At 26.2% G+C, this 26,703-nt stretch overlaps 6 protein-coding genes across 6 annotated transcripts; 2 read left to right on the forward strand and 4 right to left on the reverse strand.

Annotated features, from left to right (window-relative positions):
• Positions 1-1,631: 1,631 nt before the first annotated feature.
• On the forward strand, positions 1,632-2,189 carry GO595_001986 (uncharacterized protein; the record flags this gene model as incomplete). Its single annotated transcript, XM_067914844.1, has 1 exon — positions 1,632-2,189. One exon carries the CDS (start codon positions 1,632-1,634, stop codon positions 2,187-2,189), a length of 558 nt encoding a protein of 185 aa, XP_067777672.1.
• Positions 2,190-5,076: 2,887 nt separating this feature from the next.
• On the reverse strand, positions 5,077-5,478 carry GO595_001987 (uncharacterized protein; the record flags this gene model as incomplete). The annotated part of the gene is made up of 1 exon (XM_067914846.1): positions 5,077-5,478. The coding sequence occupies one exon, from the start codon at positions 5,476-5,478 to the stop codon at positions 5,077-5,079; it is 402 nt and encodes a 133-aa protein (XP_067777673.1).
• A 797-nt stretch (positions 5,479-6,275) lies between these two features.
• GO595_001988 (Casein kinase II subunit alpha') lies at positions 6,276-7,289 on the reverse strand (the record flags this gene model as incomplete). Its single annotated transcript, XM_067914847.1, has 1 exon — positions 6,276-7,289. One exon carries the CDS (start codon positions 7,287-7,289, stop codon positions 6,276-6,278), a length of 1,014 nt encoding a protein of 337 aa, XP_067777674.1.
• A 6,842-nt stretch (positions 7,290-14,131) lies between these two features.
• Positions 14,132-15,718, forward strand: GO595_001989 (uncharacterized protein; the record flags this gene model as incomplete). Its single annotated transcript, XM_067914848.1, has 1 exon — positions 14,132-15,718. One exon carries the CDS (start codon positions 14,132-14,134, stop codon positions 15,716-15,718), a length of 1,587 nt encoding a protein of 528 aa, XP_067777675.1.
• Positions 15,719-17,341: 1,623 nt separating this feature from the next.
• On the reverse strand, positions 17,342-18,076 carry GO595_001990 (DUF1963 domain-containing protein; the record flags this gene model as incomplete). Its single annotated transcript, XM_067914849.1, has 1 exon — positions 17,342-18,076. The coding sequence occupies one exon, from the start codon at positions 18,074-18,076 to the stop codon at positions 17,342-17,344; it is 735 nt and encodes a 244-aa protein (XP_067777676.1).
• A 274-nt stretch (positions 18,077-18,350) lies between these two features.
• On the reverse strand, positions 18,351-19,595 carry GO595_001991 (uncharacterized protein; the record flags this gene model as incomplete). The annotated part of the gene is made up of 1 exon (XM_067914850.1): positions 18,351-19,595. The coding sequence occupies one exon, from the start codon at positions 19,593-19,595 to the stop codon at positions 18,351-18,353; it is 1,245 nt and encodes a 414-aa protein (XP_067777677.1).
• Positions 19,596-26,703: the final 7,108 nt, after the last annotated feature.

The raw sequence follows: 26,703 nt of genomic DNA on the forward strand, positions 1-26,703 counted from the left end.
CTTCAATTTCCATATTTAACGATGTTTGGAATTAATGATAATAATAACAAAGAAATTATTAATGATAATAATAATAACAAAGAAAATCATAAAAATATGAATAAAATGAATAAAAATGAAATAATAAATATTATTAATCAACGAATATTTAAATCAAGAATTAATATTCAACATTATATTCCAAATTTTATCGAATATGAACAACGAAATAAATTTTATAAAACATCATATAATAAAGAAAGTAAAGAAACGTTTATATATCAATATGAAACATGTACAGAAGAAGAACGATTTATTCTTTTAATTTCAATTTTAATGAATGGTTATTTATATGAACATTTTACGGGAATTTTTGATATTGAAGAAGGAGGAAATTTATATATCGAATCTTTTAATATTATTCGAAAATATGATATTTTAATTATTGATGAACTTTTTAAAAATAGAAGAAATAAACAAATATTATCGAAAAGGGTCAGGAGTTCTTAATAAAAAATTCATGAAATATTTACGACAACAACGAAAATGTATTAAATGTCCAAAAAATATTCCGAATACGATTCCATATGAATTTTTATTATTTCCATATGAATTAATTGAAGGATGGTTTTATGATATTCTATATAAATATCAAAATAATGATTTTAAACACAAAGAAAACATGAACAAATTCACAGAAATATTTGAAATATTTTTGAGACATTATTTGAAGGAAGAAATGAAACTTAATAATATTCTTAACGAATATTTAAAACGAAACAACATCAGTAATTTTATTGGGAATTTACCATTTTTTTCTAATAATAACAATAATAATAATAACATTGAAACATTATTATATCAATTTTTTAATGAAAAGTTCAGAATATTATAATCTTTCGAATGATATTTATAATTTTATTGAATATTGTCAACATAATTCATATTATTATTCATGTTCATATATTTATAAAGAAAAAATTATCAATCGAATTTTATATTATCTTCAAATATATGATCAATTACATAAAATTAATGAAAGTAATAAAAAACCTCAAGTTCCAACAGCATCAACATCAATGATTAACAATTTAATACAAATTGGGAAAACACAAATTCAAAATGTAATAAAAAATTAAAATATTTTTATATCTATTTATTTATTATTTTAACTCTAAAATATGTGAATACCATTTAAGTAAATCGGGCGTTCGATGTTTTTGAATTTGATCGAATATTAAATTAATCCAATCTTTGTAATTATAATTCTCTAAAAGTGAATCGCATAAACCATAACGATAAATATGTATAAAGTGTGTAAATAATTATTAATACAAAATTTACCTTAAACAAGCATAGCATGTGTTTTTTCTTTATATATATATATATATATATATATATATATAAAAACTGACATATACTTTTCATCATACTTTTTTTGATATGCCAAACAACAAATTAAAAAAAGTTTTTAAGTTAAAGTCATAAGATTTTGTTGATTTATTAAAATTTAGAAAAAAAATGTTCATTCTTTAAATTTTGACTGCACCTGTAACGAAACTGTGATGAAAGACGATATATTTATTTGGTCAATTAAATTTTGCTAACAGAAAATTGCGGTTATTGCGGTTAAATTTTTTCTGTTCAAATTCATGTTTTTATTCATCGCATTAGTATCATCTATTGAAAGAGATATTCCAGATATAATTGCACGCCATCACATATGTTCAGTTTTAGTTCGTGAGCTTCAAAAGCAATTAAAATTTACTGATAAACTTGATGTAATTCAACAACGTTTCACTAAGTATTGCAAACTTCATCGTAATGATAAAGAAGGAATATGCAGTACAATCATCAAAGAAAAACTTAATGAAACTATTGAAATGATCAAGAATGATAAACCATTCGATTACATTTGCGATTCATTAGGATTTAAGCGCGACCAATTTCAACAAGAAAATGGTATGCCAATAGATCAATGCAAAGAAATTGTTGATAAAATTAAATCAGAAAATATTGAAGAAACAAATATGATTCAATTAAAAGAAAAACGTACAAACGTATGCAAAGAATACCCAGAATATGCATTTTCTTGCCGTTCTATCTTTCGATATGTTTCACGCGAACTTCAAAACCCCGAATTTTTGAATCAAACATTAGATGGAGTTTGCCATTTACTTGAGAAGAAGCACATCATTCGCTTGGAGTAAAAACGATAATTTTTGATTTTTTTTTTTACTTAAATTTATGAAATTTAATCATGAAATTTCTGATGGTTAATGGAGTGAAAACAGTTTTTTTATGTAATAGTATAGCTTGATCTTTATAAATAGATCCGAACACAAAGAGTTTAAGCTTACACCAGATAAAATACCGATACGGACGTATAAATTTAAAAGAAAAAAATTTGTTATCTAAAAGCAAGAATTATTTAATTTGCTTAAGCCATTGTGAATTTAAAAGTTATTTATCAAAACACATTAATATAAAAATTGTTTACATATTATTCAATTTATCTTTTGATATAGGGTAATATCTTTAAATATATATATACATTTACCATTGCAACAATTCAACTGATTTTCAATTAAAACCCAATCTCCAACTGTGTTAACTTTTGATTTAAGTCAGCAATTCGTCCTCTTTGAATGAAAAGTATTTAAAAATCGTACGATGCTCATCCTTAGAGATATAATTAATGTGAATTCACGATTTTGGAAATCACTTTCAACATCAGCTCGAATAGGCTGATTTTCGGACATATTGCTTTTGACATTACATAAAAATTTTATGTCCATCCGACAGATCCAACAGCGGGTTTGGATTTTCAGATAAATTAAAACAAACAATAATAAAATTAATTTTAAGAAATGTTTTTTAGAGATGTCATAATTATTTATAATACTGCAAATATAATTATTATGCAATTGTGCATAAAGGTAATATAATATTTGGGATTGCAATTTTGGGTATACCATTACGAAATTCATACAATTTTTCTCGAATGTATTCTTGTATTGCACTATTAACAGCTTCGTTTTGAGGAATTTGACTTTGCAAGTTACAATCTATTTCATTTTTCAGCTCTTGAATCCTTTGTTCAATGGGAATTTTATTATTCGCATCTGTTTCATTATTTAAGCTTCTTTGTGTGTAACTTGCAATTGTGTCATCAACAATTCTTTTAAGAGAACTTATTTTGTTTGCAATGTTGTTTTGAATATGTTCATCAAAGAATTCATTTAATATTCTCATTGCTTCATTAAGTTTTTGCATTATATATTCTCTGATTTCGTTTTTAACTCTTTCATCATTAATCGATTCGAAACCAATTGCATTTTCACAATTATTTTTCATTTGGTTATGTAAGTTTTCGAAGAAAGCAGCTCTATTGATGATGTAATTTGATTCTATTTCTATTCTTTTGTTCATTGTTTCTGTTTGAATCACATTATCAACTTTCCTTTTATACATTTGAAGACTTTCTTGTACATTTTCTACTGTAACTCTTTCGATTCTTTCGAGGATTTCTGTTTTTAATGAAGAAATTTGAGTACTAACATAATTAGATGCTTTTTTTCGTACTTCATTGAACATATTTTCAGTTGTTACGAATTTATTTATTTTTTTTAAGCATTCTTCACTTCTTATTTGAATATGGTTAATAACCATTTTATAAATTTCATTGTAATCAGTTGATGGATTTTGACGAATATCATTTAATAAAAGTACTTTTTCGGGTTCTAAAATTTCATCAATTTCTTTCTTAATCAATAAATATAATTCATTTTCTTTTTCATTTTTAATGTCATTTAGTATTTCTCCAATTTCAGTTAAACTTTTGGAGATATATTTAGTAATATATTTCTTTGTTTCTAATATAGCTTTTTCTTGAAAATCATTTATTTGACAATACTGTTGAAGTTGCTCTTGACATTTGTTAATAATTATTTGCATGAGGCTAAACAAATCATATTGATGTATTTCCTCAAATGACTTTTTTTTAAGATCTGATTTAAGATTTTGTAATTCTAAATTTATAATAATTTCTGCTTGTCCACATGTATCTTTTATTTGCTTTTTAACAATTTTTGTTTGGATTTCTTTTATTTTTTCTTGGATTCTCATTTCGAGATCTTTTGTTTTTTCAACTAAATAATTATGAACTTGCTCTTTTACATCATCATAAATTTGGATACCTCTAAAATGCTTTTAATTTTAGATTTACATTTGTTTTGTATATCATCAAAATTAATTTTATTTAAGTTGTCAATATATTCATTTAGATCACTTTCATTGTATTTTTTATCTTTATTATTATGAAAATTTAAATTATTTTCAATGGGATTCAACATTTTATCAATATTTAATTTGATGAATTGAAATTGTTTATCTTTGATCTTTTTAACAACGTCATTCATTATTTCAAATTTGAGAGGAATTTGTTCATTAACCATTTTTATAAAGGAAGTGAAAACATCTGTATTTTGCACTACTTTTGGAATTACTTGTTTAAGTATTTCAATAGCATCATTACAAATATCTTGAACAGTTGTAACGAGTGCCTCAACAATATTCTCTTTTTCCAGCTTAAAAATATATTCATTATATAATGTTTGAATAAATATAATTTCTTCATCAATTATTCCTTGAGCTACAGGAGTATAAAGTCTTTCAGCTGCTGACTTTGACTTTTCTTTTAATGCTTGTTCTGCATAAGCTGTTAGATCTTGTTCTTCGGTTCGTTTAATTAATATATCAAATGTTTCACATACACTTTGTGAATCAAGGATTATATTCCGTGATTGCTCAATATGATCAATGAGATGTTGTGCAAAGATTTTAAAGCCCAAATCAAATTCTGTGGATTGATGAAGAACATCTGAGTTGATATTATAAGCTGGAAGAGGTATAATTTCAGAGCAAAATTCCTTAAAATCATTGCCTAATTTGTTTTCAATAAAATCTTTCGTAACTCTTCTTTGAACTTCTTCAAATGTTCCATCACTAGGTATATAATGAGCCACTGTTGTAACAAGCGTTATTAACTTATGAGCATCGAACATTTTTGTCCCTTTGCCAACACTTTCGATGATCTTAAGAATTTTTTTTCATTGTAGAAACTTCGGACGCAGTAGCTGCACACCTGGACATCGATACTACAACTGAAGAAAGTGAGGCATAAGGTGCAATAAGCTGACTTAAAAGGAAAGTATTAGCTTCTGAATTTGACTCTCCTGTTTGAAACCCACCACATCCTTCTGTGTCAACAAAGAAAATTTGTGTGTCATCATCTTCAATTTCTTCTATTCCAAATCTTTGTCGAATTTCATTGTATAAATATGGTCCATACACATAGGCACCCATTGTATCTTCAGTGTTCCCATCACCTGTATGAATGCGGCAATCACCTGTGAGTTTTTTTATTGTTGAAGATTTTCCTATTTGATATGATCCAAAAATTGTTACAAGAATAATTCGTTTTCCTTTTGCTTTCATTATAATATTACGAAATTTTTCTTTTAGAGGTATGAATTTCGTTTTCTGATTTTTGTCTCTCTCTGTACACCTATTATCCATCAATAATAATGCTTTTGCGGCATTTTTTCGGTTGTCAAATCTTCTAAACGGTCACAGAGAAGCTGACCAATCCTAGTTTAACGGTCGTTCTATATAATATTGACCGTTTAATAAACGGCTGAAGAACAAAAGATCAAATCAGCACTTTTTCTCATCACAAACGTTGATAATTAATGCCCATATACGTTAAGTTGGTCAACCACTCCAAAACCGTTAATTCAAGTTGCCTAACTTAAAAAAAATAACGGTCGCGCCGAAGTTGAAGTGTTTCAGCTTTTGGAAACCTTAAACAATGATGATTTCATCATGAAATTTCATGTGAAAGACATTTTTTTATTAATAAGTTTGTATAATTCTATAATTATAATATTTTTATATAACTTATTATATTCAATAATTATTTGAAATATAAAATATTATTTATTCCATATTTATACAAAAGTTTAGCTCTTTGCGTTATCTGAAAGCAATGGATTCATTCGGGAACCATTAAGTATCCTTAAAAAAACTCAAGTTTGTACCTGAAATGATCAAAAACAGCTGATTTCCCAAACAAATTTGCTCAATTCATGTGCCAATACTCTGGTTTCTGTCACAATCGAGTGACGAACCGAAAACCTAACGCTATATAATATGTAGAATCGAGAAAATATATAGTAAAACGCAAATTTTAATTCCGAATAATGCATTTTGATTTCAATGATTAAATAATCATTTCATCTTTTTCTTGATTTCTCGAACAGCGGCAGGAAGAACGGATGCTTCATCGCTTCTTTTGCTGTTATTCTTTCTCTATGGTCCACAGTCATCATTGACTTTAACAGATGTATTGCATCTGGCGTACAAATCTCCTTTGGCGCCTTTGCAATGAATGGCTCCCATCCAGATCCAGTCTTTTGATTTAAGATTTGAACAGTTTCATCACTTAATTGCACATTTAAACTTCGCGCATATTTAAGTATTGGCGCTCCGCCAACAAGATCTGCAACTTTCAATAGCTGCTCAGCATCACTCTCACCATACTCTACAACAATGCGCTTAAAAAGCATATACGAAAACGTTAAACCGGCCGACCAGATATCAATTGAATAGTCGTAGTATGGATAACAGATGAGAAGCTCAGGCGGCTTGAACACACGCGTCGCAACGTGCGAGCTATACCTTTGCTTCGGATAGTAAAAATCGGCAAGACCCCAGTCGAGAAGACGAAGGCGGCGTTTTTCTTTGTCAATTGCAATGTTTTGAGGTTTGATGTCTCGATGCATAATTCCATTGCTATGTGAACAATCAAGAGCTTCAAGGAGCTTGTAAAGGTAAAGGCGTATTTCAATAGGTGTGAAGGAGCTATATAATGTTCGCCAATCAAAAAAATTCACCCACTCAAATACAATTGAATAAACATCAGTGGCTGGATCAAATACTAGGTCCTCTAATTTTACAATGTTCCGCTTGTTTTGGAGATTGGTGAGAATCTTGATTTCGCGAAGATAACGGCGTGGTTCAAGAGGAACAAGAATTTTGATGGCATACTCTCGATGCCTTTTGTCAGTTGCCTTAAATACAGTGGAATATTTGCCTCGACCAACTTTTTTTACAAGATAATATGGATCTGGTGGATTCCATTTAGGAGTAAAAGTTTTGTGTTCGTACCAAGATTGACCTCGCTCCTCATTAATGTTCGTGTATATTTTTGAAACAGAAATAATAAGCCCATTCTTATCCACAGACATAGGCTCTGTTGTAACTGTATACGGACATTTGTTAACTTTACAAAAAAATCAAAGGATGCAACATTAAAAGGCGCCAAAACTCACAACAAAACATTCATCTATACATATTATCACATGTAACATTTGTTGCTAGTATATACGACAAATCTTAATGCCAAATTTAGAAATTAATGGTTCACAACAAAAATAATTTTTTTTTGGCATTTGATGTATTTTTGTTTTCCAAATATTTTATTTACCTTACAACCTTCTTAACAGTACGCTTGTTCATTACAACAAATATCAATAAATCTTTGATCTATTTCATTATGTTTTCTTGGAAATACGTTTATAATTAATTTTTTTTTCTAAATTAATTTCCATCGAAATTAAAAGATGGAAAAAGAAAACAAAGAACAAACAAAGCTTTATGATATTTTTCCATTTCCAGATTCATCTACATTAATTTGTGGGACAAGTTTTTCACATCGTTCCTATGTTCATATTATTTGCGGTTATAATTTTTGTGATTTAATGGAACGTAAATATCAAACAATTAAATCAGACAAAGATGATTTGATTGGTTCGCATTTTTCATTTCAATATATTAATAATACACTTCAATATGAAAAAGAAGATTTAATTTATAGCAGGTTAGTCGGAGCATCTTCAGCATTTGACCCATCTTCAGAAACGGTATATTGTTTTGGAGGTATGCATGAAGAAATAGGACAAAATGCAGATGAAAACACATTATTTGTATCGAACCTTTTAGTTACACATGAATTCCAAGAGACATCAACACCAAGTTTATCTATATTACAACCTGTTAATGTTATACATCCAATCGGTAGAGCTTTTCATTCAAGTGCTCTAGATTATGACCATCGTTCATTATGGATATTTGGCGGAGGCTCAATAGTTCGGGGTTCTAATCCATGGTTAAATGATTTATGGGAATATGATTTGACTACGCATTATTGGATAGAACATCATCTTTCCCGTGGTCCATCAACACGTTGGGGTCATACCATGACTTATTTCAACCAAAAAATTTACATGTTTGGTGGTGTAGAAAAAAAAGCTCGTGATAATTTTTGGTATTTAGATTTGTCAAATTATCCAAATTTACGCTGGGAACCCATTAAAATACCTAAAAACTTTCGAAGATTTCGTTTTGCAAATAATGGGTGTGTATCACTGACAGTTATTCATCCTACATTAGGTGCACGAATTTTATTTATTGGCGGAACCACAGATAACATTTATCAAAGCTTAGGATTTTCAGCTGATTTAATAGTAGATCAAGTAATTGATAATTTAATTTCATTACATATATATTCGTTTGATCCAATTCGTAATAAATTTGAAAAAATTCACGTTCCTAAAGAAATTCCGAATGTTTCATATCATGGTGCATCCATTATAGGGGAAAACTTGTTTTTAATTGGAGGAATTCATCATAGTAGTTCTGGCCGAATTTTTTCACGTAATATAATACGATTAAACATATTTAAATATATGGATTTAAGTTTAGAAGGTGAAAAAACATTTCCATATGATTTTAAAATCATGAACTTAAATGAGAATTTTAAAGCTACTAAAAAATTAATATTTCAAGAATTTGCAGCGTTGGAATTTAATATTAAAGAACCAATAATTGAAAATTTTTCAAAATTATATTATTCACATCAACAGAATCCTTATCCAATTCAAGATTTTACTGTACTACAAAATTTTTATTGTTTAACAACAATATTAAATTCACGTTTAGGTAATAAATCAAAATATCTAAATAGAGTCTCAAAATATTATTTGGAAGATTTGATTTATTATATATACACAGGTTATCTTAATTATAACAAATCTGTTTTTATTGACTTTCGTACATTTCGTGAATTTATAAGATTTCTCTGGAAAATTAAATATTATCGTTTAATGTATTTAGAAATTCATTGCCATATATCAAAACTTTATTATATCGATATAATTAATTTAAGTACTATAACTAATGATGATAATCTTCCATTAATTGAAGATGAGGATTTTCCTTTAATTAAATATTTAATTAAGAAAATCATCATGAATCAATTAATTGATCCTCAAGATATTGAACATCCTGAGCATATAGCTATATACTTAAGTGAAATTATTATTCCAAACAAAGAAATAGAGAATTTAAACATACCAAAAATCCCGAAATCCACAATTTTAAATGATTTATATTATATGTTTTCTGATAACATAATTAAAAGTAAAGATTCATATTTAATTGTTAATAAAGTTGATGAAATAGATACTGATTATATCAAACAAAATTCCACTGATATCGTTCAATATATTTTATCATATAATATAAAAAATATATTAGAAACGCCTGATAAAATAATAGAAATAATCCAATTAATTAATACGTCAAAAACAAAAATTACTAAAAATAAATTTCATTACATATTTCATCCTTTATTAAAGAACATAGAAAATATTATATTGAATTATCCGGAGTTTCGTTTATCATTATTGAAAATTTTACCCGAAATTAAACACAAAATTTTAATAAATTTTTTAAATTATTGTATTGGATTTCATTCGAATTCATGTTTTATAGATAATAAAAATAATTTTATCGAATTTTCAGGTGATTTTGGTAACTTAGAAATTAAATTTCAAACAATAAAATTGAATATCTCATTTAATATGTTAAATTTAATCATATTTTTAATATACACAAATATTTCACCTTATGATATTATCGATATTTATGATAAATTCAAATTAGCATTAACTCTGTTAACTGTTGGCGGAGATTATCCAAATTTGTTTAATTTTAATATATTACAAAATTGGAAAAATTTTATTAATGAATTTGCAATTTGTTCGAAAAAATTAAATAACGAATTGATTATAAAACACTTTATACATATTTATCGTTATGGTTTATGCGATTCACTTTTAGAGAATTATAATTACAAAGATTGGATTAATTTAATATTCGATCAAATTCAAAAACATCGAACGCCCGATTTACTTAAATGGTATTCACATATTTTAGAGTTAAAATAATAAATAAATAGATATAAAAATATTTTAATTTTTTATTACATTTTGAATTTGTGTTTTCCCAATTTGTATTAAATTGTTAATCATTGATGTTGATGCTGTTGGAACTTGAGGTTTTTTATTACTTTCATTAATTTTATGTAATTGATCATATATTTGAAGATAATATAAAATTCGATTGATAATTTTTTCTTTATAAATATATGAACATGAATAATAATATGAATTATGTTGACAATATTCAATAAAATTATAAATATCATTCGAAAGATTATAATATTCTGAACTTTTCATTAAAAATTGATATAATAATGTTTCAATGTTATTATTATTATTGTTATTATTAGAAAAAAATGGTAAATTCCCAATAAAATTACTGATGTTGTTTCGTTTTAAATATTCGTTAAGAATATTATTAAGTTTCATTTCTTCCTTCAAATAATGTCTCAAAAATATTTCAAATATTTCTGTGAATTTGTTCATGTTTTCTTTGTGTTTAAAATCATTATTTTGATATTTATATAGAATATCATAAAACCATCCTTCAATTAATTCATATGGAAATAATAAAAATTCATATGGAATCGTATTCGGAATATTTTTTGGACATTTAATACATTTTCGTTGTTGTCGTAAATATTTCATGAATTTTTTATTAAGAACTCCTGACCCTTTTCGATAATATTTGTTTATTTCTTCTATTTTTAAAAGTTCATCAATAATTAAAATATCATATTTTCGAATAATATTAAAAGATTCGATATATAAATTTCCTCCTTCTTCAATATCAAAAATTCCCGTAAAATGTTCATATAAATAACCATTCATTAAAATTGAAATTAAAAGAATAAATCGTTCTTCTTCTGTACATGTTTCATATTGATATATAAACGTTTCTTTACTTTCTTTATTATATGATGTTTTATAAAATTTATTTCGTTGTTCATATTCGATAAAATTTGGAATATAATGTTGAATATTAATTCTTGATTTAAATATTCGTTGATTAATAATATTTATTATTTCATTTTTATTCATTTTATTCATATTTTTATGATTTTCTTTGTTATTATTATTATCATTAATAATTTCTTTGTTATTATTATCATTAATTCCAAACATCGTTAAATATGGAAATTGAAGAATTGGTTCTGATGTTTCTGTTACAATTTTATTATTAATTTTAAAAATTATTTAATTCTTCTGAAAGTCTTGAATGAATTTTTGGAAATTTCTTCGTTATTATTTTTATCTTTATCTTTATCTTTATCATTAATTTGTTTTTCATTTATTTCAATTTCTTTATTATCTTCAATAAAAAACATCTGTAATTCCAACAAATTCATCTCGTGATAATATTGATATCGCACATTGAAGTAATATATACCATCGATAAATCGATTTAAGTTGTGGAATTTGAAGTAAAAAAATAGAACTTCTTCTCATGTTATCATAAATTTTGATTTCGGGTAAATTCGTAAATTCTGAAAATGTAATCATTGAATGCGACGTAATTTGATACGTTCGATTAGGTTCAGAATTATTCGTTACTGAAAGAATAAAATCTTCAGAAAGACTTATGAATAAATTATTCCCAAATATTTGAAAATTTTCTTCATATTTTAATGTACTCGAAAAAATTATTTCAAGAAGTGATTGAAATGATTCTTTGGAATTTTCTGTAAATTGATAAAATGTTTTTATTATATTATTATTAAAATTATTTAAAATAACTTCTTTCCTATTAAATTCAATCGGGCGTAATATTAATTTATGTTCATTTAAATCTATAATCGATTTATAATCTGGTAAAAATATAACACCTTCTGCATTCGGAATTCCAACTTGAAGAAATAAAAACATAATTGAACATTTAATATTTGGAATAATTCGGTCACCTATAATAACTGTAAAAACATCAATCGCATTTGGACGTGTAAAAAACTGTTGAATAACTTCCATTTACAAATGAAAAAAAAAAAATGAAATTTTGACATTTTTATTTTATTTCAAAAATGAATGACAAAAATTCCATTTAAAATGAAAAATCAACAAATATCAATCTTATATCAAAATATTTCTAAAACTTATGAAGAACAAAATTTTAAAGAATTTAAGAAGTTTCTTTGTTTATTAAGGAAAGAATCTTATTATAAACATTTTCTTTATGAAGAAGATTTTTTTCGTTTTGGTTGTCATCAAATATTTTATAAAATTCTTTTAACACCAAATGATTTTGATATATTTAATATTATTCTTGATATTTTAATTAATTTTTCATCATATAAAAACAATAATGAATATATTAATATATTAAATGAAAAGAATTTTATATTAAATCTTTGTAAAGTTTTCTCATTGTTTAATTCGATTGTTATTAAAGAAAAAATTTTATTAATTTTATCTAATATTTCACTTATTAATTCTAATTATCGAGATTTAATTCTTAAATATTTTAATATTGAAATATTAAATAATAAAATATTTTTAAGTAAAATTGTTCCACATTTTCTTTGTTGTTTATTTTATTATGATATTAATAATAATAATAAAGAAGAATATTTATTTCCAATAATTTCAAAAATATTTGAAGAATATAAAATAATTTATCCGAAACAAATTATTTTTTTTATTTCATATCTTCATAAATATTTTTAATTCAAACTTTTATTTATATTTTCAAGATATTTATTATTATTTAATTCAAAATATTTCGAATTATAAAAATGAAAAAATCATTAGTTACATTACATATATATTTAGTCAAATTGTTGAAGAATTTGGAATTTTTTATGAAGATTTAATTCCAATTTTTCTTCAATATCTTGAAATTTATGATAATAATTTAATACTTTTTAATACGATTTATATTCTTCAAGAACTTTTAAAGATAAATAAGAATAAAATTCAAGAAGGAATTCTTTTTAATATAATAATTAAATTAATTTCGAAAAGAATTCATGAAAATATTATTAAATTTATTATATTTCTTCTTTTAAATCTTTGTGATGACTTTAAACATGAATTAATAAAAAATTATCATATCATTGAATATTTTTTGTTCAATAATGTCTCAAATAAATGACGAAACTCGAAATAATATAATAATATTAATTCATAATTTACAAATTATTGAAGATAAACGAAAAGATGGATTTGAAATTGTTGAAAATTTTATTTCAAAATGTCAAGATATTTTTGAAGATGCAATGGAAACGACGAATGAAATATATTTCGAAACATTATATAAATTTAAAGAATTTGTTGTAAATAGAAGAGAATATAAAAATATGTAAAAATATATAAATATTATTTTTCATCTAAAAATATTTTAGCATTTTATTTTGAATTTATCTGATTTTAATTTTTGTTATCATTGAATATTATTCACATTTTTATTCAGATGATATTTATGGAGTAATGTTTCCACCTGCAAATTATTTTAAAGTTATGATTAAATAAAGTTCAACATAATAAACATGAATTTTTGTTTTTTATAAAATTTGAATTTATTACTGTGATTTCGCAGTATTAAAACAATTTATAAGTGATTTTATTTTAAAAAGTTGCACGTAAACAAGACATATCCTTTCAGCATATTGAGTTTTATCCAAAACTTGTGAATTAATTAACATTTTGAAAAATTGTTAAAATAATATCATCTCCCACATAAATTCTTTTAAGCATTTCATTTGTAAAGCAGGTGCCATGGGAATTTTTAACTTCATATGAATTAAATGTTTTCATTTGTTTTTTTTTGTGTTGGAATTTAAAGTACGTTAATTCAAAATAAGAAAATAAAAATGGATCCTTTTCAGGTAATTGCAAGTTTGAAATCTGATTTCCAGCAAATTAAGCAACAACGCGCAAATGCTTTTCGTGAAGCGAATGATTTTTTTCAAAATTTTGAATATCCTACAGAAGAAAATGTTCAATTAATTAGTGATTTCGACGATTTATCAGACGACATACCTGATGAACCAGTTAAAATTCGAGTGATGACCATTATAAACAAACAAATTTTTGATGTTAAACCAACCAAAAAAAAAAAGAAAAATCCTCCAGAAATTCAACCACTCTTACAAATTGACATAACAAAACCAATTTACAGCACAACCTCAACTCAATGTGAAACGGTAAGCAAAACATATACAACATCAGAAACCCAATCCACAAAGAAATCACTTTATGTTGATTCAGGAACGATTGCACACACAAATGCCGAGGCACAAACACATTCCACTCGTCAACGTCATGAAGCCACAAATACAGATTCTATTCTTCCATCATATGAAAAGGTTTGTTTTGCCTTCCTTGAAAATCTTCTTAGCGATGCTCCTCTGCTTCTTAATACATCACCAGATCCAGAGGACATTGAAAACATTCTCCTTAATTTTGTTAATCAACTTCTAATTGATTCGAAGAATTTTTCATTTGAGCAACAGTTACAACAAAACGATAGCAAAAAATTCATTGAAAATATTCACAACGAAAAGAAAATTGAGATGAAAGCCGTTTCAATTCAATCTGACGTCCCACTTAGCACAACATCAACGCAAACGCCAATAGAGTTAACAAAACAAACAATTACGGATCCTTCAACACTAATTAGTATTCCTCCACCAAAGCGACCACAGAATAAATATCAACGAATTGGTACATGTTTTGAAATATGTCCGAAATTTAAACATTTCAAATATTATTATAATGATGGCTTTCAGTATCCTCCATCACTTCGTCACACGCAAAGTTCTAATACTAAAAATAACATTAGCACCAAACAACTTCAAATATCAGAATCAATTTTTGCAAACTCTTCAAATGATTCCATGCAAAATAATCGAAAAGAAATTGAAACTGAAACAGAATTAGATAATCAACGAAAGAAACAATTACAAATCGAATTACTTGAAAATCAAAATATATCAGTTCTTCCTAAACTTGAAGAACAAACGCATGTTAATGTTGAAACGCCACATTTCGGAGACATTAATATTAATCCTAACAAAGAAACACAATATAAAGAAACACCAAACAAAGAAAATATTAATACCATCAAACTCAAGCCTTTAAGAATTACTGCTCTTGATGATATCGAATCACTTTCCACATTTAATATTGACTCCATGCTTGCTGAATTGGAATCTTCTGATGATGACGACGATGATGAAGTAAATAGTTTCAGTATACTAAATGATAATACTGAAATAGATGCAGAAACTGTGGATAGCGGAATGATATCAAAGGTTTTGGGAAGTTCTTCTTTTACAGTATCTCACGATGATGATGATGATTTAAGTTCAGGTGAAATAAGAGATTCAGAAGATGTTATCGAAACTGATGAAAGTAATACGTTCTCTTTCAGAGGATCAAGTAAAACTCGAAAATAATTTTAGGATTGAAAATAAATAAATATGTTATTGATTCCTTCTAATAAAATGTTTCAAATGATTTCGTAATATATTATGAAATTTCATATTATATTTGAATTCTCATAACAATTTTATAATTAGTGCAATTTGACTGAAAATCAAAAATAATATTACTTCAAATATTAACTTAAAAAAAATTATTATAAATGACCATAAAGATTTATTGATATTATGTGATATTTTGTGATCCCTTTGATATATTGTTTATGATAATTTGGAAGAATTATTAATTTATTATGACGCTTTTATTTGTTATTATATCCAATTGTCATTTTCATTTTGCATCGAATTTTCAATTTCTTTGTTAATTTCATTCTTATTTTCTGTTTCATTTGTTGATATTTCGTTTTCGTTTGATAATTTTTCTTTATTTTTATTGCGACGGACAAGCCATACTATAATTCCAACAATGAGTAACATAATGGCTACAGAAGCACATATAATACCAATTAATAAATTCTTCGAAACGTTTTCATTTTCTGTTATTTCATTTTCATAATATTTAGAAAATATTGAATGAAAACTATAATAAACAAGATATTGTATATATGTATAATGATAAAATATTAAATGTGTTACCATTTATATGCTTTGTACCAATTTCATTAACATTAATTTTCACTCTATAATTATTTTTATCAAAATCAAAGCTATTAATAGATGGAAGCATTCCATTATGAGAATAGTAATGATCTGCAAATTTATTAGTAGTAATTCTTTGCTTTAAATATACAATAGTATTTGCAAAAATTTTTCTTTCGGCTTCAGTTGAATTACATTGACTATGACCTGTTTGAATCATTGCAGTATTATTAAATGTAGTAAGATAAAAATTATGATTCATTTCCCCTTCTATAAAATTACCATTTTCATTAAACGATAACCAAACATCACCTACAGCAGCATTATTAGAAGTTTGATTTTTTTAATGCCACTTATTATATGCTCTAAAGCTGACAGAAGAATAACTGCAACGATCTCTGTAGCATCGAATCGTATTCAAAAAACATGTCATTTACAAAAAGCATAACTTTTCTCCTGAGAAATTGATTTGAAAAAACAATGTTAGATAAAAGCCAATATTTTTGTTTTAAAAAGCACCCTAAATAATTACGAAAATATAAAAAAATCCATATGAAAGATGGTCTCAGTAAATTAATAGCAGCATCTAAAGTAACAATTACAAATGAAAAATAAATAATTGTTAACATAAAAATCTTGAAATTCCAAAGATCAGTTGTTGTGCTGTATTATCAAATTCATCATTTCTCAAATTCTCATTCACTTGTTTCAACATTGGGATCATTTTTGACAGTTTAAGTTATATTAATTTATTAGAATTTTCATATTGGAGTAATATTTCAACAATTTTAGAGTGATTCTAATGAAGTGCATTAATAAACGCTGTTCTAAATAATTTCCAGATACTATGAAAAAATATGAAGTTATTCAAATAAATCTTAAATAAAACAAGCAAATAGTTATAGCATTAACATCAATTCATTTTTTTTCAAGAAGTAATTTAACTATTTATAATTCCATAAAAAACAACACATCATTATTTGATTGAAAGGTTTACTTTCACATGTATGTGAAATTAAATTTTCCAAAATCAGCACCAGTCGTCATCCAAATTTGTCCAACGCCTGCATCTCCTAACATCATTGAGAAGTTGTTATCGTCTTCAATGTTTGCTAAATAAACATAACCTTCTCCAACATCATATTCACCTTCTTGTAAATATGGGTATCCAAGAAGATGCGTTTTAGCGGCATAGCGACCACGAACATCTTTGATAAAGTCCTCCATTTCACCATCATTTAACCCACTTTCACCAAGTTTTTCAAAGTATTCATTGCTTGTTCCATCAAAGTCTATGAATTCTTCCCACCTTTCGATGAGAGTTGGCTCGATTTTGGCGTCTTCGATTGGCTCTTTAACAATAAGTTTATCAAATTGATCAGGTGTAAAAATCAAAACTTCAATGGTATCTTCTTCATTTGATGACATGCATTCAGTACAGTATAAAAATTCGACTAATGCATCTTTATAATTCTCTGGGAATAATGCTCGAACTGGTTCTGGCGCTTTAGAAAGATTAAGTGACAAAAGAACTTCCTTCGGCTGATGGCATTCAGCACATTGTGGAATTTCTTTTCCTGGTAAATAAAAAACAGAACCTCCAAACTTGGAATCTAATGGAGATGTTGAATCTTGTTTTTTGCAAACAGGATAGTATCCCTTTTTTGTGAAGTTATTTTTCTCGAAAAAGTTCCACATTTCTTGTTCTTTTTCGTTTTGTAATGTTGGTTTCATGAAAATTTTTGTGAAGTGATCATTGCGGTTGTGGTTTAAATAGTTTACATAAAACGATGAGCGACCTTCCATCGCTCGCCATCACACATATTAAATTTTTTATATTCTGATCCCAAATTCGCTTTGTTTCATAATTAAAATTGATGTGAACTCTTTTCGATATTTTTAACTTCAATTTATTTTCGGAATCATCAACGACCGTTTAATTCAACGGCATTTTTTGCAAAAAAAATTTTTTTTACCGAAATTTATTAATAAAATTCTATTTCTCTCTCTAAAGTAGGTACAAATCGTTCTTAGATATTTTAGCAGTATGATTACTTTCGTCCATGCACTCATAAGTTTCATCATCTTCATTCTCTTTTAACACTGCAATGAATTTCTCGTTTTTATCCGCGAATTCTGGATTTTTATATGTTGCCTTAAGCGTTGCGAGCTTATCCCCAATGACTTCGATGAAGCTCGTCGGCACAAAACCTATTTTGCCCCATCCGCACGAAAGAGCGAGCACCCAGTCACTTTCGGCGCTAACGGCCTCCATCAAGTAAACTCTTCGGCCCTTCCGAAGCGGCAGCTCGTCTTTGGATTCGGGCTCGAAGTCAGCTTTAGCAACTGCTGCGAGGAGAGGGAAGTAGATGAACTTGAACTTTGGGATGTAGATTCGATCAGGCATTGTAAATCGACTCGAAAACTTGAAGCGTTCGAACTTAGGAGCCTCTACATCGACAAAGCGGAAGCTAGCAGTTTTAGCAAACGAATTAAAATCAGAATCAAAATCAATCTTAGAACTTAATTCACGAAGCTTTCGAGCAGTAACTTGGATGGATTGAACAAGGACACCAACTTTTTCGAGATACGGCTTGAATACTTTCTGGCAGATGTCTGATTTGGCTTTGACTTCACACTCATTGATGGAATTGATATGGTGAGATGTTGCCGATTCGATCTCGTCAGTGGAAAATTTCAGAGCCTCACGGGACGGAATGAAGTCACTGAGGAACTTGGTGTAGTTCTGCCAGAGATTTGTGAGTGTTCTCTTCATGGAAGATTTTGACGTTTTTTGGGCAACTGCTTTTGAAACGTAATCGTTGATTTTGTTGGTAGCATCTAGTAACTGAGTGTGGTATGTAAAAGTGCTGGAAACTAATTGCTTATCAATATCTTCTGAGGAATTAACCCGCATATCGGAAATAGATTTGGTTTTTTGCCTTTTTTCAAGTGTGTCTTTGAGTGTAAGAAGTTCTTCACTCTTGAAACTTGTAGCAAAGTTTGTATAAGCAGCATGAATTGATTCCATTGTTATGGAAATTTGCCAAACTGCATCAAACAATGAGCCAGGGTATCCTGGTATGTAATCTTCGACAGACTGTGGGTTATATCGGCTCTGCTGTAAATCAAATGAAGGTTGACCATATTTTTTAAATAGTTCGATCGTTTGTTCACATATCTTGACTACAAGATTGTACTCTTTGGTCCCAGATTCGAATTTTGAATCGACAATTTCTTTCTTAGAGCTCATTTTCCACAGCAGAAGTAGCGGTTTGTGTAAAATCCGCTGTGATTAATGCTTCTCAAATTTTGTGTTAACAAAAGAATTGAATGCACGCAAAATTCTATAAATTACATTTTACATGTTTTTATCTTTGTGTAAAAATGTTTATTTGTGAATATCAATACACAAAAGACGACCAACGGTTAAAAATATCATTGTTATTATTTGCTAAGCCAAATTGTGTTTGGAATATCATTGTTTTAATTTTGTATAAAATGTGTTTCATGTGTATCCATAAAATTATCGCAATATTTTCCTAATGTTCTAATTTGGTCACGCCAAAATGCACTAAAATAAAGTTTTCAATGATATGTTCACACTATCAGGAATTTTGCAAAATGATGAAGCCACGGGTATCATTTGGTGAAAGGATACATTTTTGCAACTTACATGTATTAATTGATCATTTTTAATATATTTTTTCGTGCATGTTGCTCAATTTTATATTCAGAGAAGGAAGATATTCTCATTTTTTTTCTGTTATTTTTAGATATGGTCTTTTAGACAAAGGTACTCAAACTGAGAAAATAAACATATTCTGATGAATTTTTTGATTTTTATTAATTCCGTATCATCACTTAAGTAAAAATCTGCTTTTAAATTGAGAAAAAGAATATAAAGATCAAAATGGAAATTTCGAGATCAATTTCTTCAAAATATATATATTTTTCAAGTCCAATATTAATTATTTTTGATGTATATTATATTTTATAAATGGTAGTTCTTGAAATCTTAAGGATGATTTTTTTTTTTTTTTTTTCTTCATTTTATTATTACTTTATTTTAAATCTTATCTAAAAAGTTCTATCTATGAAGATAAAGGATTGAAAAATAAGGAAAACAAGAAATTTTTGTTATTGTTATTGTAATTGTTTGTGTTATAATTCTGTTAATTATTTCGCTTCTTATAATCATTTTAATTCGTCATGATCACGCTAAACGATAATAATAATATATTATTATAAGTAATCAAGAAAATTCAAATAAAAATGCAATCAATACCAATATTAACACAGAAAACGTTATAAAATTATCTACTATTGAAGAAGATCCATTTGAAAAAGATTAATATGATGAAAACAATTTTAGATGAAAATTTAATGTTTTTATTGCATAACTATAGTAAAGTTTTTAAAAGTTTAGAATTATTATGATTGTTTGAAGCAAAGTATATGCAAATCTTTAATATATGTTAAAAATATTTTAAATATTTCAAAAACTAAAAAAAATTATAAAGCAACATCCAATAGCTCATTATGCATTGATAATATGCTGAATTAAAATTGTAAGCTTTCATACATCCAGCTGACCATGGTCTATACTCAAAAAAAACTTTAATTTTATACATTGTTTGACTGATGAACGCTCATCATTTTAGGAAAACAACAAGAAAATTACGATAAACTTTTACATAATGATTTTATACTTCATAAATATGTTAAAAAATGCGTTCATTATATACGATGAATTAACGATATATTTGTTATTTTCATAATAATTTACTTTTTGTCCAAACTTAAGTTATCACAGATAAAAGCAGAACTACTCAAGACGAACACTTATTTGAAATTGAAATAACTTTCTTTTGATTTTTAAAAAAAATAATGCATTTTTACCATAATATCTCTAAATTTCCAATTTTTTCTTTATTTTATTTATCATTTACATTTAGTGTTTATGATTTGGATAAATTGGATTTACTATAATAATCATATAATAAAAGAAACATAAAATTTGCTAAATAACAAAAATGTTTGTATTGATTAAATTAATAAACAAATTAAAATATTTTGTACTTAAAATATGTTTATTTATATCTGACTGATAAATTTTTCTTCTTTGAAATCGTCTGCAAATGGATCTTCTTCAATATTTGAATTATTAATACCAACTGAAAATGTATTATCTATTTCATTAATTTTATTATTATTTTCATCTGAAATATTCATTTCTTCTTCATTTTGTTTTCGCTTCTTATTTTGATATTTAATCATAAATATTATGATTATCATTACAAATACAATAATTATTACAATTACAATAACAATTATAATGATAATTAATGCATTATTATCATTGTTTATTATTACATCTTCGATATAAGAAATATAAAAGAAATTAGAATAATAAGTAAAATATTCTGGATAATATATAATTGTATAATTATAATATATAAAATCAACATAAATATATTTAGTTTCAGATTCAATGAAAGTAACTGAATAAGATTTTAAGAAAGTATAATAATAAATTGATAAAGTTTTTATAAACGATAAAGAATAAGTTAAAGTATAAGTGTTAACGAAAGTAAAATTCATCGAAAATGTATCAACATAAGTATTTGAATCAAAATTATTTTTTGATTTCGTAAATGTGTTTGAATTAGCAAATGTATTTATGTTAGTAAATGTATTTAAATTAGTGAATGTATCACTTTGTGTGTATGTGAATGTGCGTGTTGGAGGGAGACATTCGTCAAGTGTTGTTCCCTTAGTAATATTCATATTTCCAAATGTTTCATTTTGATATGTTGCTATTTTCATAACTCTTGTCGCATTGATATTAACAAATGCATCATTTTGGATTTCTGGTGAAATTTCGCCATTAAAATAAATACATTGAAGTGATGTACAATTAACAAATGCACATGAATTAATATATTGAATATTTTCATCAATAAAAATTCTTTCTAAATTATTACAATAAGCAAAAGAATAATTCATAATAGAAATGACCGAATTAGGAATTGTAAATGTTTTACTTTTCATATTTGGATAACTAATAATATATGTAATTTCTTTATTATATAAAACGCCATCATTTTCATAATTCGAATATCCAATATTTTCTTCTGAAACATTAATAAATTGAAGTTTCGTACATTCTAAAAATGCATTCCCAATTGAAGTAACAGAACTTGGTATATAAATATTCACAAGGTTTGTACATCCTCTGAATGCATCTGAGCCAATACTTCGGACGCCTTCATATAATGTTATCGTTTCAAGTCCTATACATTTGTAAAATGCATTATCACTAATGGTATTACAACGAATTGTAATGTTATTTAATGAAATACATTCTGCAAATGCACCACCTCCAATTCCACCCATTAATTTATCTGGAAATTGGACATATTCTAATTGTTTACATGATGCAAATGCTCCACTATTTATATATCCAACTGTTTCTCCAATTATTACTGTTGTTAATAAAGGCCATTCTCTGAATGCATCACTTTCAAGCTCGCCAACATCAATAATTATAACGTACTCAGTAACATTCATATAATCATTTGAAAAATCATTGGAATCAGATATTGTGAGTGTTTTTGTCTCTTCGTCATATGATTGCTTTGTATTAACAAAAAATATAATCAATAAAATCGAAATAACTTCGTTTTTTTGATGAATGCTTTTCTGATTAAAATAAATTTTGGAAAAGAAAGTAAAAACAAAAAATATAGATCCGAACAAAGTTGTATTTGCATATGCCGAAGTAATTAATGCATTAAATATCTTTGGTAGATTTTTAAGGATATTATTGCTGCAATTCATTGATAAATTACATTGGAAACTTTCAATAAAATGATATATATTATGTAGGATATGAAAGATTGCAGTTATTTTTGAATAAAAAATCCGAAATTATTAAATTTGAAGAAACGAAATGCTTAAAACCTATTCTATTGTTATTTAGAGAATTGTTGAGTGAGGCGAATTGCAGTAAATGATTTATGTTGTTTGCTGTTTGAATTTTTTGTAAAAATATACTCTTTATGTGTTCTTTCTTGTTACTTGGCATGTAACGAATGCCTTTGTTATGCACATGCTTGTTCATTGTTTTATTTTCGATGAGAGAATTAAAATAATATTTATTTGAAATAAAAACATGTTTGTTGGAATTTATGAGGAGGATGAAAATGCCAATGTGGGTTAATGTTCATCGACTTGAAATAATTAATCTTGTTGTAACGAATAACCTTCAATTAAGACCAAATAATAAACGGTCGTCCCAAAAATTCAAAATTCATTTTTCTATTTTATTTCAGAAAATATTTAAATTTTAGTGGTGTTTTTAAATTTACCTATATGATGATGATAATATATTTTAATGGTACGAAATAATTTTCAAGAAATCATTCTGATTATCACATATAAACCCAATTTCGCATACAAAAATCTAAATTTCAAATTTCTAAGTTCACACTCGCTTAAAGTCAACAAAGAACACAATATCATATGGGCAAGAAGAATCTATGAGCTGTTTTTGGAATATACAATCATTGTGATTATCTTTGATATAAGCAAAATTTCGGAAATCTATTTTGAAAATAGATAAATTTCGGATACAAGCAGATAATTTTAAAAAATATATCATATTCATTTCATTTATTAATTTCAAAATTTGATATCTTTCATAATTATGGATTGAATAGTTTACTCAGTGTCAGATTGGTGAAAAATTGAGAAAATTTGTCACTTTTAATTTAATTTATTTCAAAAATTTGTGGGGAAATTTTGAGGGTGTAAAAAAAAAAATATCTTATTCTATAATTATTAAATCTCATTTCTTCTCATAAAAAAGTATGCCCATGTATAGAGTGAATTTGTTTTTACTATGGCAATCTAATTTCGTATTTTTTCATAATTTATTTATTATATCTCTCACAAAAATTAGACATGTTATTAATAGTTATAATATTTATGCTTTATCAATTAATAATATTATTTTTATAATTATCTGATGTGGAGCGCCCTCCATTTTGCGGTTTTTGAACGATAGGAAATTTGAGGAAAAATCGAAATTCCACATCAGGGCACCCCATCCGGTTGGCCATAATTTTTATTTTGCTCATCGTTTTCCAAAATTTAAGCATGGATCCTTCTGCCACCTTAAATATTTTTATTGTGAATAAATTTTTCCTCTATTATTTGATTTTTTATAATATTCAGAAATTATTTGAAGGATTTAAGACAGTATTTATTTATGCCTCGGAAAACAACTATATCGAAATAGTTAAATTATTTCTTGAACAAAATGGAATTGATATTAATGCTAAAGATATTTATTTGGTATGTTTGGTAAATATTTTGGCATATTTCAAAATAATATTTGGAATTTATTTGAATTATTTAGAACAGCACTTATGAAAGCATCTGGAAATGGTCATGTAGAAATAGTTAAATTACTTCTTGAACAAGAAGGCATTGATATTAATGCTAAAGATATTTATTTGTTTTATTTTATGTTTATTTAAATAATTTTATATTTCAAAATAATATTTGGAAATTACACATATTAGCTATTCGTTTCTAGAAACTGGACAACAAATCACTGGTGCGATTGGTTATCTTGGTTGGCGGTTATTTGAATTGCAATTCAATATGTTGTTGAAACTTTTTGAGCGCACTTTATTCAAAATTCCTTTGATGCAAAACGATATCATTTTCTTTCTTTCATTTTTTTGTCTTCTACAATTTAAATAAGGGAACATTCTGTCACTTTTCATAAAAATCATTACATTTCAGCTTTGTGAACATCTTCCGATCGCAAAAACAATAAAACGCGCTTCAGTAAAAGTTATACAAATGAAATGACGAAAAGAAGAAGCGGTTGAAGCTCTCTGTATCGTTTTTGACTGATTTATTAGCAAGTTTCTCAAGTTTTGGCACGGATGTGTTATTTCATCTTGGTTTTTCCCATACATTTCTTTTGCTTATTACAAACCTCACCAAAAAATTTAGGCTCAAAGATTTTTAGTGATCAATTATCGATTTCTCAAACTCACCAGTACTCCTCATGCCTTACTTTAAAATCCAAGTGGGAGACATACTTTTCATTCTCATGCCTTAATAAAAAGAATGTATCCATCAAAGTCACCAATTTTATTATGCTAAAAGATAATGAATTAAATCCATTTAATATCAGCACAAGAAGTTATCATTGCCATTCCCCTTTGCTAGAATTACTTATTTCATACGTTAAACATTGTTTCCAATTCTTTTCTTTTGCACTTAACCATTTTTCATTAAAAGCACATTTAGTAATGCCAATGAACATGATTCGTTACTTTTTTATTTTGGGATTTTTTTTATGTTATGAAATTAAATTTTTACTTAACAAATTGAAAACAAACGCAAAGAAAAAACATCAAAATGTTATAATTTTTGTTATATTTTCCATAAATTCTTTTCAATTATTTTATGATAATAATTTAACATTAACAATAACAAATTCAAATGATTTTAATGAAATTGATCAATATAAAAACATCACGAAATTTATAAATATTAGTGAAGGAATTTATACCATTCCAAGTGGTGCATTTTCAGGATGGCCATTAGTTATTTCAGTTAATTTTGGTAATTCTATATCATATATTGGTGGTTCAGCATTTTCATCATGTTCACATTTAGAAACGATTATTTTTGGAGGAAATGTTACATATATTAGTGGTTCAGCATTTTCATTCTGTTCATCAATCAAAAACATTACGATACCGAATTCAGCCACATTGATTGGCGGTTATGCGTTTTCATTCTGTTCTAATTTAATGATATTAACACTTGGTTCTGGGATAACAGAAATTGGAGATTCAGCATTTAGTAATTGTAATTCACTTGAATGCATTTATTATTATGGTGATACAGAACCAAATATTGGAGAAAATGCATTTTGTAATGTTACAGCAATAGTTATAACATATCCAACATATATCGAAAGTAACTTTGGGAAATTAAAAGTTATCAAATCATATGCAGAAGGAAATTGCAAACCAATTCCAACACTTTCATTTTCAGCATCAGATATATATTCACAGTCAAATACATTCAGTCTAAGTAATATATATTCACAGTCAAATACATTCAGTCTAAGTAATACATATTCACAGTCAAATACATTCAGTCTAAGTAATACATATTCACAGTCAAATACATTCAGTCGAAGTAATACATATTCTCAGTCAAATACATTCACTGAATCGTTTCAAAGCGATTTCACGCTTTCGTTTTCATATACATTAACGTATACATTGACAATTGAATATTCATTTACATATTACGAAACGCAA

This window comes from Histomonas meleagridis (assembly GCF_020186115.1).
Source record: "Histomonas meleagridis strain 2922-C6/04-10x chromosome Unknown contig_16, whole genome shotgun sequence".
Classification (NCBI taxonomy): domain Eukaryota; phylum Parabasalia; order Tritrichomonadida; family Dientamoebidae; genus Histomonas; species Histomonas meleagridis.